The sequence below is a fragment of the Motacilla alba genome, chromosome 7, assembly GCF_015832195.1.
Source record: "Motacilla alba alba isolate MOTALB_02 chromosome 7, Motacilla_alba_V1.0_pri, whole genome shotgun sequence".
NCBI lineage: Eukaryota > Metazoa > Chordata > Aves > Passeriformes > Motacillidae > Motacilla > Motacilla alba.
The window spans coordinates 31249723-31266245 of NC_052022.1; the positions used below are offsets into that span (position 1 = coordinate 31249723).

Consider the following 16523-nt stretch of genomic DNA (forward strand, 5'->3'; position numbering starts at 1 on the left):
ACTTAGCTTTAAAAATAAAAAGAAAAACCATCCATATATTTTGTAATTTATCACAGCAGCAGGGGAAAATGCATACTCTAAGAATGTTATTAAAATTAAATTTGATGTGTTTACATATCAAGTCTTATCAAATCACAACCAACAAAAATGCCATGAGGAAAAAAAATCATGTTTTCAAGACAGCCAGGAACTGGAGCTAAAGAATTAATTGTTAAGAGTAATTACCTCTACAGATCTATAAATCAATTTAAGCCATGGAATCAAATCTATGTGCTTCTCTTTAATAATTACACCTCCCTGCACAATTCAAGATTTAATTAAAAAGAGTTGAGACATCAAAAGGGAGATGTTCTTGTGATTTGGGTGCTTATCTTCATCCCAGGGAACAGAGGTTCAACTCCTTTATTTAATGCAGGTGACCAGTGACAAATCAGCCATTGCACTTCACACCTTAAAAGAGCCCCAGTTTAGGGCAGGGCCGTTGGATAAGCTGGGAAACAGCTTTGTAACCTGTCTTGGAGAAAATGCTTTTCCTCATTTTTTTATTACAACATTGATTATAAGGAAACATGTCTGAAAAAAAACCCCAACAGGCCCCATTTTTTTTTTTTTGCAGTGCCTTCATGTCATCTAATCGGTCACGTTATGGTCCAAACTCTCATGGAGATTTGATGTGGGCATAAAGAAATTATGGCTTCTGAAAAACAGCTGTCAAGAGGAGGAAAATGGTGAAATGATATGCCAAATTCAATCTCTCAATAACCATCTGGGCAGGGAAAAGGCCATCCAGAAGTGTATGTCTATGGAACAGGTTGTATTTTATTTTCCATACATACACTGGCCCAAGAGGAAGGCTATCCATCTATTATCTACAGAACAGAAGACAATACAGTGCAGTCTTTTCTTCATCTCTCACTTCCTGGCAGATTTTTCTGTGTTTTGTTTTATCTGGGGGTGGGCTGCTTTGTTGTTGCTGTTTTGAGATATTTTGGTTATTTTGTCTGGTGGCATGGAGTTTTGGAGGTTTGTTGGGGTTTTTTTTTTGTGGCAGGTTTTGTTTGTTTGTTTGTTTTCCACTTTGGTTGGTTGGTTTGGGTTGATTTTATTTTTGAGGTGGGGGGCATGGTTTAATTTTAGGTTTTTTGAGAGGCAGGGTATTTTCTTAAACAGGTATTTTCTTATTCAGGTCTTCTCATCTGACTTGCTTTGGTCTTCAGGATGTCCTTGACTGGTCCTGAACCACAAATTCTGCTTTCTGCAGTACTTCAAAGAGAGCAGCCATGGCTGGAAGGCTTGGCTGCAAATCTCTTTATCCCAGTATTAAAAGCTTCTCTGTACTCCACCCTCCTCCTCTGTCCTTTCAACAACAAATTAAACTAAGCTTTAACATGGGAGGGAGCTCAGAACAACATCCACAGATGGGCCTTCAAGGGCAGCAGCAGGACAGCATCCCTGCATGTGTGGAAGTGTGTGAACGAGCACTCTTCACTCTGTGTATCCTTAGAGGTCAAGGACATGATGAAAAATATTTCAAGTGGTTTCAAAGTGATTCATTCTATTTGCATTTCGTCTGGTCATCTCCACTTACAGAAGAAAAGTGGAAGAAAACAAGGATAATGAATTGAAAGCTGGGTGAGCGAACAGCCTTAAGTTAGGCCCTCACAAAACATCCCTTGGAAGACTGTAGAAGAAACAGCCCAAAAATCAGGTGTTTATTCTGGTTTCTCCTTAACACTCCATGCAGCTTTCTTACCACTGCTCTGCTTATGGTGCTCTTTCTACCTGTCTCCACCTCTGGTAACCCTTCCTACACTTTATAAGAAGGATCAAATTCATTCATTACAGTCTGATTGAGAAGTTACAAACTTCATTAATCAAGGAAAGTAATAATTTCATTTAATAAAGTGTGATTTGACAACATGTAGACATTTCAGTACCATAGGCATGTTTGGATACAGCATCTGGGTGCCACGTGCTTTAGTTTTTGTTTCATTCTAGAAACCAGTTTGACTAGAAAACTTGAAGGAAAACATGTTTTGTAATAAATTATGGTAATAGTTCACCTTATCTTACCAATAAATAAACAAGCACATTGTAAAACATTAGAGTTCAAGTTTCTTCTCCATCCTGCAGTACAGCTCCAAGCACATGGAAAACCCAAGGGGAAATCCCACCTAGATAAGACACTGGAGAATCCTCTAGAAAAATTAAACACAGTTGCTTGGAAAAAACCTATCTCCTAATTTCAACTGTCCCAGAAAAATTGTCAAGAAAATATAAAAGTGGTATTTGGGATAAAAGAACAACGAAGCATCAAGAAAAAGTTCGCCCAATATCCTTTATGTTTCTGTAGAACATCAGCTCCATCTGCTGGGAAAAATCAGTATGTGGCATGGCAGCTGCACTTTCTGTGCTGGGCAACCCAAGTTTTTGTGCTGAGTTAAGGGCTTTTAGATGATTTAGAGAAGTAAACAGTTGTATATCAAATCTTGACTCTGACAGTTTGGTGACATGAGGGCTTAAGAAAAATGCTTTCTGGTGGCTGTGCTTCATGGGCCATATATCACTGGAGCATGTGACTTCAAAAGAGTATTAGAGTGATGCATGTCACTTGTAAAAATAGCTCTAAACATTAGGAAAGTGTCAGTTATTTTTCTGCCAGCTAATAATTTTAATTTTAAAAAATTATGATTAATAACATCGCAATTAAAAGCAAATCCAGATAATTTAAAAATATAAATATGGCATCAGAAGCTATATGCCTTCTAAAAACTGTCCCACCCCCAAACCACTTTATATTTCTTCAACATTTCTTTCAATATGACATTAGTTTTTCAAGCTGTTTTAATTGCTTAAAAATTTTTAATTAGCATTTAAAAAAAACCAACTACAGATGTGTGATTAATAAAAAAATCTAATACCTCTAGGCTTCTCTTCAAAAACTGCAGATGCACAGCGTAAGTCAGTCTTCAAATGAGTATTCAATTAATTGGGGATGGTTTCAAAGAAAAAAAGTGTTTTCATTGCTCTCTGAATTGTGTTCCAAGATTTTTCAAGTCCTTCCGAAAGTCATGTTTATTTACTTTGGAATGTCTCTAATAAACTTGTGATTATGTTAGATCACATGCAATACTTGATATCTAAGCTACAAAATTCCAAACTTGAAGAAAATAATGTAATTCTGGCAGCAGCTACTCAGACTTCTATCTCCAAGGTTGCTTACTTAGGAAATGTGTGTAGAAAGTTAGAACAGGTATCTATACACTCCAGTGACACACCACATTTATTTCCATGTGTGAAATCACAGAATTCAACTCACCCAAAGCCTCCGGTGATGAGTGAGAGCCCAGGCCAACCTGAGGTTCCACCAGTGAGACAGAGAAACTCAGCATTTTGTTTATTCAGGAGTCCAATAAAACACCATTAAAACAGAAGCAAAGCTGCTCCATAGCAAGATATCACTGTGACAGATTTCTGCACAGAACTGAATTTTCTCAGGGTATTGGAATTTTATAAAGACAAACTACACAAGGTGCACACAAACCCACGTTATTTCCACTGATAGAATGCTGCAATGCTTCAAAAATGGTCAAACTTAGCCTAAAACACTTGAAAACAACTAAGCAATAATGACTCTGACTATGCAGCACAATAAAGTCTTTTTGGCATAAAACACTCCAAGAATCATCAAAATGAATCTTTAAAGGCAGCTGTGCTATTTTGGTCGAGTGAGAACAACAGCGAAGAATGTAGTTTCAATACCTTAATAAGAGTACTGATCCATCTTGTAGAGATGGCTTTCTCAAGGGAAAACTGAACCTTAAAAGCTGAGCTGCATGAGTAGCCTCATGTTTCCTTTCTGCATTTCTTTAGTATGGTAATAACACAATCATTTTTTTTAATATTGACTCCCCACGTTTCTTGCCCATTTCCAAGGAACCTGTTTAGACAAATAATGAAAAACCTGCAAGAAAGTTCTGAAAAATGCAATAGTGGGGAGAAAGATTTTTTTACATCTAAGTAAACTGAAGGGCCAATAGCTCAGAGCAGCTAAGCATGAAGCAATTCCACAGGAACAAGGCAGTGGAGTGGACTGGAACAATCAGCATTCCCTTCCCAGCTCACTGTGTCTGAAGAGCTCTAAGCAGTCAAGGCAAAGCCATGTTAACTGAAAACAACCCTCCACAAGTCATTGCACTCGGATATTTTTAGTTGTCCACCAAGTCCCTTGGTGCCCAAGCACACGTAGCCAAGGGGAAATTGCAAAAGCCTGATTTTCTCAGCCTTAGCTGGGGATGGCAGCTAAAACAAATTCTTGCTACCTCAGTTTGTATTAATGAAGCCCTAAACAGGCCTGAAAAAGAACCATTAGCCATTGAAGTACAGTAACTTTATAAATATTTCTGAATCATTGTAAAACCTGTAGGACAACTAAATATTGTACACAGCAGAACACCTGACCATACAGACATAATAAGGAAGAACCTACACACTAAAGAGATCAGTAAAAGCAGCTACTTCTAGAGCCAGTGAATTCACCTAGAAAACCTACAACGTGTCTTAGAAAAGAGGGTAAGAGTACATTCCATTTATGTTTCATTAAGAATTCTTACCTTTAATTTTCTAACAGCATCTCTTACAACTTCTGTGCCTTTGGGCTGCTCCACTTCTGTACTGCCTAGAAACTGAAAAAAAATTGTAATTTGTGAGCAGCAAGTTATGCATTTAAAGGCCCAATGAACTTGAGTAATCTTATTTTCCAATTATTTTCGAGCAGCATTTTGGAAAGGCAATTGCTTCAGTAGTTGATAAATAAAAAACCTCCACACACCTATTTCTAACCAATAAAATAAAAAGAATTACATTCTCTACTAATATTAGCATTATCAAAAATGACTTTATAAAAACATCCTATACAAATCTGTAAATCAGAAGTTCAAGTACTTTTTTCCACAGGGAAATTACCACTTTGGTAATAACTCTTTTTTAAAAAAATCATGCAAAATACAGATGGAAGATACTTCCCATGAGCCAATCATTTGGATTCTGTCACTGAAACATTCATACACAATGATAAATTAAATGATTTTTCTCTCAGAGCTGCTTGGTATAGTAACATAGATGGACAGGAACCAGGCTCCAGCTTATTTAAGACAAGAATCATATTCAAGTAGTTTCTATTACAATTCATATTTTTACCAAGTAAGGCTTTAATGAAAACCAAACATATGTTTTCATATATAAAGCATAATATTGCAAAAGGACTTTATTTCTTTATTTGTATTTGAATTTGAAATGTATTTGTATTTGAAATGCTTTTGTTTTCTGTACAGTCACACTTCCCTTGTATTGTACTGTTCCAAAAGGTATGATAATCCTGCCTGAAACCCATCTGTATGATACACAAATTGATTTTCTGCTGCCCAGTTTTCACACTGAAGTACAGTTAAGTCACATCATGTACATATATATGCTAAAATAACTCCAGGAAAAAAAATTCACAAACCATTTTTCCCAAAGTACAGTTTTCTGCGTACCATGATACACAGAGGTGTGCACAATTTTTAAGTCCTAGTCATTTTGAAAGGAATTTAAATTTGCCAAGATAATTTAAACAGACTAACTCTGACAATTATAGTTCAATTAAACCTTCCAAACATCTTTAGTGCAGTCAGTGTGCTAAAGGTACTCCTGCAAAGAAACTTGTGCAGCTCCACCAACAATGAAACCTCATCAGACATTTGCTACTGACTCTGAAATACAACACGCCACCTTAAAAACAACAGTGTAAATCAAAACACCACACACTGTCTGTCAATATTCTCTATGATTATACTTCTCCAGCCAGGAGACCAAGGCTTTGGAAGAACAGAGCAGAAGGCTCTGCTATTGATTTGATATCCTTCACACAACATCTCTGATGACTTTAGACCGAGGGGGTGATCTTGCCTCGAAAAGTGATGGCTGCACAAAATGAATGTAAAGAAGGAAGAATGATTCTTGGACATGATGGATACTGCATGTGGCCAAGACAGAAAAGGAAAGATGAGTGAATGTAAGTGAGCAAAAAAACCCCAAACCAGCAGCTAAGATCAGATGAGAGTCTAAGAGGAAGGCTGAAACACCAACATTACCAGATATCTGCACACAAGTAAACTTATCCACCACACCTGGCAGAACACAAGGCAGAAATGTAATTGCTGTAAGTTAGTGAGCAGCTCAAGGTATGTGATACACAGAGCAGGAATCCTGCAGAAACACAGGAAACCAGAGCTGCAGGTGTGGCCAAGGCTCAGCAAGCAGAGCACAGGTCACGGCTGCCCATGCAGAAGCTGAGACAGCTGCTTCATCCCTGGCTGTTTCCTAATCCTTGTGCTATTTTCAAACTGGTAGCACCAGTACCAGTGTAAGCAGCCCAGTAGTTCTCAATACAGATTGAGGGCCAGGCCTCTGGTGGAACTGGGTCATGCACACAAAGAGATGCCACAGGTTATGCTGCCTCGCCTGCAGCTGCTTCTCCAGAAGGGCACAGGGCTGCCCTACATTTTTTATTTACTTACTTCCATCCAGATGACCAAGCTCTGATAAAGCTAAGAAAGAGTCAGTCCTTTCCCCAGAACTCTCCTGTGCTTCGCAGTCCAAGGAGGATGAAGGAATTTTTGCTGTATTCAGTAAATCCCAGCAGCAGACCAATCTTTCCACAAACACTACCTTCCACAAATACAGTTTTCCCAGAAGCTTGTACCTCATGCTAATTCACACAACTGCCTCAGAAAATATAAGCATCAAATTCCCCAGCCACAGCTGGGGAATGTGTTAAATGTCACTGAATTTTAAAGCTTATAGTAATGTTCCCCAAACCAGAAATTACCATTTATGATCATGGAGGGGAGGGAGAAGTATATTTCTAAGCAGAAAGATAAACTGCTGAAAGCACTTTAAAAGACTGACAAAACCTGAAGAAAAACTCATTGTGTTTGCTCAGTAAGTTACAAAAGAAATAAACAACCAAGACTTGGAGAATCTAGAAACACCATGAGCCTAACATCAGCATTTACAGAACATAACCCACTAGAATTCCATAAGTCATTCAGTCTCTTCCAGATGAGTGTTGGTTTTGACATTAAGCATCACCACGAAAATTTCAATTGCTCTCAGCAGTTTTGAACTGAGAATTCAAGCTTGTGCATAATAAACTATTAAGCATAGGAAAATAATTAAGACACATTTAATCCAGATATACAAAGAAGAATTATAGCTTCAGCGTTAATACCAAGAAAAATTACAAGGCTATACTATGGATTGCTCTGTTTGTATTTATTTCTAACACTTTTAATTGCAATTGTATTTTTTGTTAATTCAGGTGTGTTAAAATTGCTTGCACATTTCATGCTTGACCTCCCTTCTTAATTTCTTGGTAAGAGTAATAAAAAGAAAACCAGCAAATAAGGGGATATATTCTGAATATTTGTATTAATTGGACTGTTCTGTTTGGGGAAAAATATAGACAGAATTTCAGACCGAGACAGGTTTGTAACAAAAGAATGACTATGCAGTAAAGCTTTAACAAATAGCTAATGTTCTAATGGGAGGCTTTTTATTGCTTGCTTTTTCATCTGCTCTGTACCTTTTCCATCTCATCAATCATCCTTTTCTGCTTAATATGAGGTACCAATTACTGTGGTATTACTGATGATAGTTAAGCTAAGCAAACAGATGTATTTGCAAAGCTGGGGCTTCAGCTGCCAAGGTCACTGTGCAGTTTGTACAACCCCTGGCACAGCAGACACATTGCCACCAGGGTTTCTGGGGGAAGCCACCAACAACTAACTCACCACCCTCATGAAATGGGAAGGTGGCCACTTCATCACAGTCCTTGCAGCAGATTTTTCTCACCAAATCTCGCACAAAACAGAGAACAAATATTTGTTATATCAGGAAGTTGGTCCAGCTGTGGCATGAATAATACAATTATTCAGCATGGAAGAGTTTCTGCAAGAAAAATTTCAGAGCAAAAGGGGTAAATGTGAAACCTCCCTTTCCAAGCCCAGGCTCCTTTAGGGAGCAGAACTGATCCAGAGTTTTAGATGGGAACTTGGCAAGTCAGTTTTTGTTTTCAGCATCTGAGGTTCCCTTCTGCAACTTGACTCATGGAGAACAACCAGCATATGAAACCTAAGTGGTTCCTGAGAGTCAAGGTAACACAACTCCTACACTTCACTGCAGAAGTGGGAAACAGAAAATAGGTTTCCCTTTAGCTCATTCACTATTAATCCTAAATGCAAACTAATAAACGCATTAAGTGCTTGAGTGTTCTTTACACAAGAAATGTGTTCAAATACATAATACAGCTGAAAAATGTTTACATATGACTGCTACATCCATTCACTGTCTGCAGCTAGCAAAAAGATTACTCTTGAGGTTGGTGTACTCCATGCATAATATGCCTACTCAAACAGACACAATACATAGCTTTGGCCTGCCACGAGACTCAAATATTTATGTGTTGTTACTATTAAGTTCATTGTGATCATGCTGAATTTTTGTTGGACACAAAGTTGGAAGAAGATGACATTTAATATTTTGTATAACATAAAATAAGCTAAAGCAATTTTCTTTACCACATATTTTTCACTGCAGTCTGCCATTCTTCCAAACATATTCCCTAGAAAACTGACGAGCAGTTATTTTCCTAATATATTACTCATTCTTATTTCACTTGCAGCTGTCTGCCATCAGAAATAACTCTTGAGGCCAACAGATCCTATCAGTCAGGACCATTTAAGTGTTCCTTTAATGTACAGTGATGTTTGCCATGAAGAAAGTGAGCTGCTGGCCAGCCACATACAAGACAAACTCCTCAGATCAAACTGTTTCTAATGTAATATTAGCAGACAACCAGATGTGGTCACTCCACATGCAAAGATTTGCAAGATAATGCAGCTGCAAAGAATTAGCAGACACTATTTCAACATATTAAATCAACAGAGGTTTTATCACTGATGGCAACTGAGAGAAAATTCAGCCCTGTAATGGCCAGGAGGGCTGTGTTACACAGCCAGCTATCAGACAGACCCTTCGTGGGGAATATCTCTTGTCAGAATGTAGGTGACATTTCCCTATGCATAAACATGAACAAGATATTTTTTGGTCCAATTCCACTGCAAAATTATTAAAATTGCTTTTAGAGTTATACTGAGGCTGGAGAAAGTATTAAAATAAAAGGTAAATAATCTTTTACTTTGCTGGCTCAATTAAAAATCAATTCAAATATAAGACAACTTCAGGCATCCAGAATCCCTTACATTTCTGACAAGCCTGCTGCTGTTCTGATGTGCCCAGCAGGTCTTAGTAAGGCCAGGTGAATTGTTAAGGTTAGCAGTGCACTTTCTTTCCTTGACATTAGCAGGAAACTCTCCAGTAATTCTTCCCCTGGCAGTATAGATTTTGACCCTCAACATTTTATTGGCTTTACATGCAAAGCACATCCAGGTGCTTTTCTTCAAAGCTTAGGTGGGGAAAAAACTCTATACATGCTTAGGAAAAGTTAGTTTTACCAGACTAAAAAAAATTAATAAACTTGACTCTTGATTAAGAAAGAGTTTTACGTGCACTTCTGAATATTTAATGTAGACTTCCACTCTTCCAGTAGAGAGCAGTGTAGGATACTTTAATAATGAAACATCTGTTTTCCTTTGTCATCACATTTCAATCTTAAAAAAAAACCCCAGTCTTTTACAGTGCCACATTTCTTTTTACTCTGAAATTCCTGAACTTTAAAGGTTCTCTTTTATGCAGACTTAAATGCAATTATATGAAAATAGTACTTACCAAATTCATACAATAAAGAAAGGGAAAAAAAAAACAATGCAAAATTACTGGATACCTGCTGGCAGCATTTGACAAATTAGCTCCTTCTACCTCCTCAGTTCTACAGGGATGCTGATTTACTGATGAAAGGGAGACAAATGTATCCCTATTGAGAGAACACCAGAACAACAGTGTATAAAACAAGAATGAAAGGAGTGGGACCAGTTCTGAGCAAATGTCTAAACTGTTAACCACTCCATAAGCCCAGGCAGACGTTTAGCTCAGCCTTGCACTCGTGAGCCTTCTCCATCACTCAAACAGCAGAAGGACGACAGGGACCATAAAACAAAACTTTGTATTTTGGGTTCCTTCTCTTTCCCCACCCCACAGTCCAGCTCCTCACCTGCAGCAGCTTCCTTGACTCCCTACAAAGACATGTTTTTGCCAGAGCACATAAATGTTTGGATTTTTCCCCTTTGGAGAGCACCTTCCTAATCCCACCTTAAAAACAACTCCCAGGAATAACTGCCACTCAAATGAGAGCAGAAATCCAACCCACCACATGGGAGTATGAGGCAAAGTAGCATCAGACAGAGATCAGCACATTCCCTGAATATCCCCTGCTTGTCTGACATCTAATGTTCTGCACAAACGGCGGCCCTGACACAGGAAAGAAATTCGAGGTATTTTTTGAGGGAGTGTTCAAGTACTACTGGCGAAGAAGAAAGATGAATGCACAATTAAAAACATCAAAAAAAAAAAGTTATCTAATGGAAATCAAATATTACCAGGTATTTCATCCATCAATAGAAAATATTTATAGTAATTAAGATATGACGAAAGAAAAATCTATGGAGTAAGTTATTGAATTATTTGGGGAGAAAAAAAGAGAGTGTTACAAAAAGGATCATAAAATAATTAGGTTCAAAAAGCCCCACTGGCTTAATTTGTACTTTCTTATATTCTCTAAAACTGCAGTAATTAAGAGCTCTTCACCTTCAAATGTACCAGCAGTCATTTCAGTCTTTCAATCTGGATCTATTAATTAGTAATAAAGAACATTATTTGATAACTAAAGCTCAACAGATCTTTGAAGAGCTGACAGAGACAAGAGACATTTCCCTGCAGTAGTGCACCTCACCTGGATGTGGCTCCTGCCCAAATGTCTGGAAACAGGAATCCCTAGAAATATTCTGTCAAAGCTACTTGAGAAACTGAGGGCATGTGGCAGCCCTAATCCTGCCTACACCCGTCTCCTAACCCATGCTCAGATATGCTAAAAAGACAGATTATTGAGCTGCTGACTGGAAGAATTCCGACATGTGGGCCAAGCCTAAAGGCCAAAGAATAGGATAATTACACAAGGTCACATTCCTCCTCAAGTCCCACTGCAGCCAGAAGGGAAAGTGGCACTCAAAAAGAAAAATATAATAGGAATATATATGTTTGTATTACCAAAACCAGCTTGTTTGTAAGCAGAACTTCAGAAGATCTTAGGGCACACTTGGTAAATGATCAAAACTTAAACCTTCTCCAGTGTGGTCATATACTAAGGGGGCTATCAACAAGGATAAAATAAAAATTCAAATCCTATTGCAACACATCTATCAAAGCTGTGCTCTGTGTTAGATGGTTATCTAATCCTAAAGATAAAATGATGCTAATACAGGTAGGACAGAGAAGGAGGGAGATAAGAAGCAGGCTGGAATACAGAAAGAGAGTAAGGATAACACATGTATGCTGTCAACTGTCACTACAGAAAACACCAATCGTACAAGAGAAACCAGCCAGCATTTCTTCAGCCTATCAATCTCCTCAGCACTTCAGAAGCACACCTCAAACTGAACCATGCCCTGAGGAACTGTCAGACTGCACCTGAAGATTAGAGAGGCACTGGGGGTGGTGTACTCTGACCTCCCATTGCACACAGCACCAGCAGCCACCCCCCACAGCTACCCAGACTACAGGCACAGGCTGAGAGCATCACAGCTGCCCCAGCCACAGCACCTCAGGCACTGACAGCAGAGAGCATTTCCCTGGCTCTGCTCCACTCCTTAGCTGGAGCTGACTGCTCACTCCAGCCCTGAGTGAGGAGGCAGAAGCAGGAGGGTAGTAGGTATATGTCCTAGGGATAATCCAGCTTGGAGAAAAAAAAAAAAAAAGGCAGCAAGCTCAAGCCACTTTTAGAAAATTCTTAAAAAACTTTGATGTATGGGAAAAGGGCTTAAAAAGGGAACACTTTGCCAGTGCACAAATGGCAGTGATGCTAATACTAGTAGTATATCATGCTGAAGGCTTGTTTTCCTTTTAATCCCAGATGTGCTTCCCATAGCTGATAAATAAAACCAAGGATAACATTTGGCATGTAATAAACAAGGGCAGGAGAAAATGGCAGCGACAGCAAATTCATCACTGGAGAACATAATTTCTCATCATATATTCCCTGGCTGTGACTGGGTCACGCAGGTTCTTTTGATAGCCTTCTTTCCTCATGTGTGTTGCAATGTTCTTTAGCCTTCACGTGCAAGAATCCTGTGCTTAGAGGCTGGGCAAAATGAAGGAGTAAATTAAAGAATGACACATTTTCAAAAGTCATCTATTGGCCTTAAATTTGGACATACTCTGTGTTTCCAGTTTTGGCTTTTTATACATGTGAAAAGATTTTTTTTTTTTTTTTTGGTTAGGAAAAACTGTCAGATCATTTTACTGCAGCAGGAGATGTCTGTGAATAATCCAAAGGCACCATGCTCAAGTTATTACAGCTCTTTTACTTCAATCCATACACTACTGACACACCAAACAATGGCATCAAATCACTGTCTTCTGTTCCTCTGCCACTACTCATCAACTCTGCAGAGCCTCCTGTAGCACAGCTGGATACTGCCTGAAAGTTTAAGGATAACTACCAGGAGAAAACCCATCAAATAAGCATAGTATTGACAAATGTGATCTAGCTTGACCCTACAACATGACCTGAACTGCCTCTGACTTGTGTAGGAAATGACTGAGCTATCCAACCACAGATGCTCAATTACATCCTTGTCAGCTCCTGCAACCCTCTGTTGTTACTCTCATGTTATTTTAGATCCCATTTAGTTTGTGCCCTCCAAGAATAAAGAACTGGCAGCTCTAAACTGACTGGCCAGTCCTAAAAGGCAGCACACCTTTAGTTCTGCAAGAATTTTCATTGTTGAACCAATATCTAGTGAAGGTGTGCACAAGAACCATTCTGTATCAAGACAGGACAAACAAACCTAATTATCAAACCAGACACTTCCTTTAGAAAGGATATTCAAATGTGAAAAGCCTCTGCTACTCACTGAAGACACACCCCACTACTTAAATACCTCAATTTAGAAAATTTCTATTCCTGACTGGATTGTTTCCAGTAAAAAAAATAAAATTAATTTACCTTCACTGAAGAAAGCCACCTAAAAATAATTAATATTCACTGCTTTATACACCAAATGTTGAGCTTCAGAAGTAAAAATAACAGAGTGGACAGATTTTTCAGCTTTACATGTTCATAATTAGACAGACTTAGTTCTGCACCACAGCTACTCCATTTAATTCAAGCATAATTTCTTCATGAAAATTGTAAAGTCACAGTAGGCCCTTTATTGTACTAAAACACTGTTTTTCATTAAGTCCTAGATATTTTCAAATATCTTAATGTAACGAATTTGACACCATTTGCTGCTTTTTTCTTTTTATTGCCATTAACCAGATGCCAATGCAGTGATTTAATTTACCTTAAACATAAAACTGAAAAATTGCAACAACTCCTACATTCTTGGTACAGATGTGAAATGCAGTGTTAGAAATTTCAGAACACAGAGAACACTTTGCTTCATGTCCCCCTTAAGCTCTGCATATGCCAGCCAGTAACCCTGGCCATTCAGCAGGAATGCCATTGCACTGCTGTAGGAGAAAACCCTCAATTGTTACTACTTGTGTAAAGCCACTACCCTACTCAAGATGAGGTTAAAGATCATCTTCTTCAGCACTCCCAAATGGAAAGGACAGATTCCCACATCCACTGGCCCCTCAAAAAAGACACACCTCTCCAGTAAAATGCTACAATTAAAGGTAAGCAAGATAAAGATCCCAAGTTGCATCACAGCAGCTTGAACACCCAGCATAAGCCAGCCAAAGCTGCTGTCCTGGTTTGACAATTTGGCCCTGCTGAATTATCACCCTGGTTTTCATAACCCTACTGCTCCTTTGAATGCAACACCTACTGGTTGGCTCTGTATTAACATCCTGAAACCATCTCTATTTTTTTTTACAAAATACAGCAAGCTGAAGCTTGAACTCTGTTAAGCCCCATCTGTCCTGCTGACTTTTTTTCCTGTTATAAATACTAGGCCTATCTCCCCAAAACAGAGTGGAAACTGAACTGAGACAAAAAGCCCTTATGAAGAACCAAGATGTGCCATCAAGTATTTTATAACAAAGCTATCTTAATTCAGAAAACAGAACCACTCTGCTCTACCAATAAGGTGAAGGTTTCTAAACCCAGGAGCATTTTGAAGCACTCACAACTTTTGGGGTGCAGCTCTGACCCAGGGGAGCAAACAGGCCATGGCACCACTGAGAGCAGCTGCTCCTTCCAAGAGATGTTTCCCAGATGAGTTCATTGCTAGGAAGGGCTTTGAGCACAGGCTTCAGATTCTTTCTTTCATAACAACACGTACCAGACCAGCCAGGAGTTTCCATGTGCCAGTTCAAGGTGGGATTGTGCAATTCTGAGCATTCAGCTTGTAGCAACTGAAGCTGGACACAAAATTCTTACAGCCTTCCTCTGCTCAATGCAAATAAATTCTACAAGCTCTGGAAGAAATTGTGATGGATTTATATACATACATATACTATATATATGTTAATAAATACAAATCAAAAACTATTGAAGTTATTCTTTTGTACCAGAAAACACTAACAATATCTCATAAAAGCAAGGATGAAATTCCACAGACGTTTCCCATTTTGTGGTTAAAATTTATTTTGATCTAATTTCTACCTCCCTTGTCCTTGACTAACATAATACTGAACTTGTACTATCACACTTTTACCATGGCAACATGCAATGACATTATAAACACAGAAACAGGAATTCCCTGTGGGACAAAAAAAAAAAAGTCACAGTTAGGAACAAAATCCTCATTCGAACACAAATAGCCTCAGTAATAGGAACAAATAACTATTGTCCCTGACTCTCAGTTTATTAAAGACCTTTTCCAGTTTAATGTGAAATAAGAAATGGCCTATTTTAAGGACACTGCATTGCTTCTGAATCAGGACTTTTAATACTGCGAGGCTTTCTGCACCATAATTAGAATAAATGACTCCTGATTTAATTCTTGATTCAGGGAATCGATGTGCTGTCAAACGGAGGACAAGCAGCACACCAGAAAAGAGCTATTCTGAAGAAAGAGCCATGAATGTGTGCAGCTAATGTTTCAGCAGCTTGGAAATATAATACAAATTTTGGTAGGCTTCTCAAGGAACCCAAAATTCTGGACAGAGTCTCAATTTTTTATTTTTTTTAAGCTATCTTACCAGAGAAGATCATCTTTAAAATCTAGTATCATAACTTTGTGTGCAGTAAATAATTTATACATACATTCTGTGGGCAAGATAATAGACACCATTGGGTGTCTATTGGGGCAGATATAGGTTCTGAGGAGTATTAAAGGACAGGAACATGAAGTGGGAAACTTTGTTGCTTTTTCATAGGTTGGCTGATTTTTGCCCCTAAACTGTAGATTTCCTATACTGAGAACCACTTAATTTGTGAAAAAAAGACTAAGTTTAATGTTTTATTAGTAATGTAACTTCAGTGGGAAAATTTGTTGAGTCAGTATGCAAAGTGTAATTCACAATCATGTGGCTAATCTACATGAATCTGCTAAATTAAATACTATTCACAGAAATAAATATCAGCATTTCGATAAAAGTGGATAAGAAAATGTCTGTGTTCATCTAAAAAGGAATTTTTTTTCTTTGCTCCTAGAAACTACTTCCTTAGCTCCATTTACTTCTTTAAATGTGTTGGTAATTTTATACAAATGACACATAAAAATGTCTTTCTCACCTGCTGTATTCACAGAATACTCAGAAATTTTCAGAGAGTATTTGACTGGGATAACCAAGTCAAAATCAAATTAGTTACTTGTGGAAGGAACTAATTTTGCAGGGAGAAAAGGTCCATGCAGCAGATAAATACACAGGGAACAAAATAGAACAGTAGCCATGGCTTTAAAACTGCAACATCATTGAAGTTCTGACAAAATATCTTTAAGTGGGTACCTTGGAATGAAAGAAAAAGGACAGGGCAACCTGAACTGGTTCTGATTGCTTTGATTATTTGGACTGAAAAGGGACAATAGCAACTAGACAGCACTGCTGGGAGGCAAACTGGAAAAGCAAATGAAGAGCAGGGGCTGGAGAGGAAATGGGTCTTCAATCACAGTGGCTTAACAGCGTTTTCGTCTACTGCGGGTTCATGACTACAGCACAAGGTAAGATGGTCAAGGATTTTTGAGAATTGCATTCAAAATTTTTATGGGAAAAGCATGTTGGAAATCTTCCTTTCCAAGGCTGGGAATGTACCCTTAACATACCTCTGCCTCATTGTCTGTGGAAGTGCTGCTGCACAGAACACAAACCCTACTCTAAATCCCTCTTCTTCAAGTCCAGTACAGATCCTGGAA

The 16523-nt window shown here is 38.3% G+C and overlaps 1 protein-coding gene across 9 annotated transcripts in view; it reads right to left on the bottom strand.

Moving 5' to 3' along the window:
- The window catches only part of GULP1 (GULP PTB domain containing engulfment adaptor 1), a 143379-nt gene that overhangs the window by 35468 nt on the left and 91388 nt on the right, over positions 1 to 16523 (bottom strand). For all 9 annotated transcript variants that reach the window (XM_038141783.1, XM_038141776.1, XM_038141780.1 and 6 more), the window contains one exon: positions 4614 to 4685. In XM_038141783.1, the coding sequence (XP_037997711.1) occupies positions 4614 to 4685 (72 nt within the window). The remainder of the gene's footprint in view (positions 1 to 4613; positions 4686 to 16523) is intronic.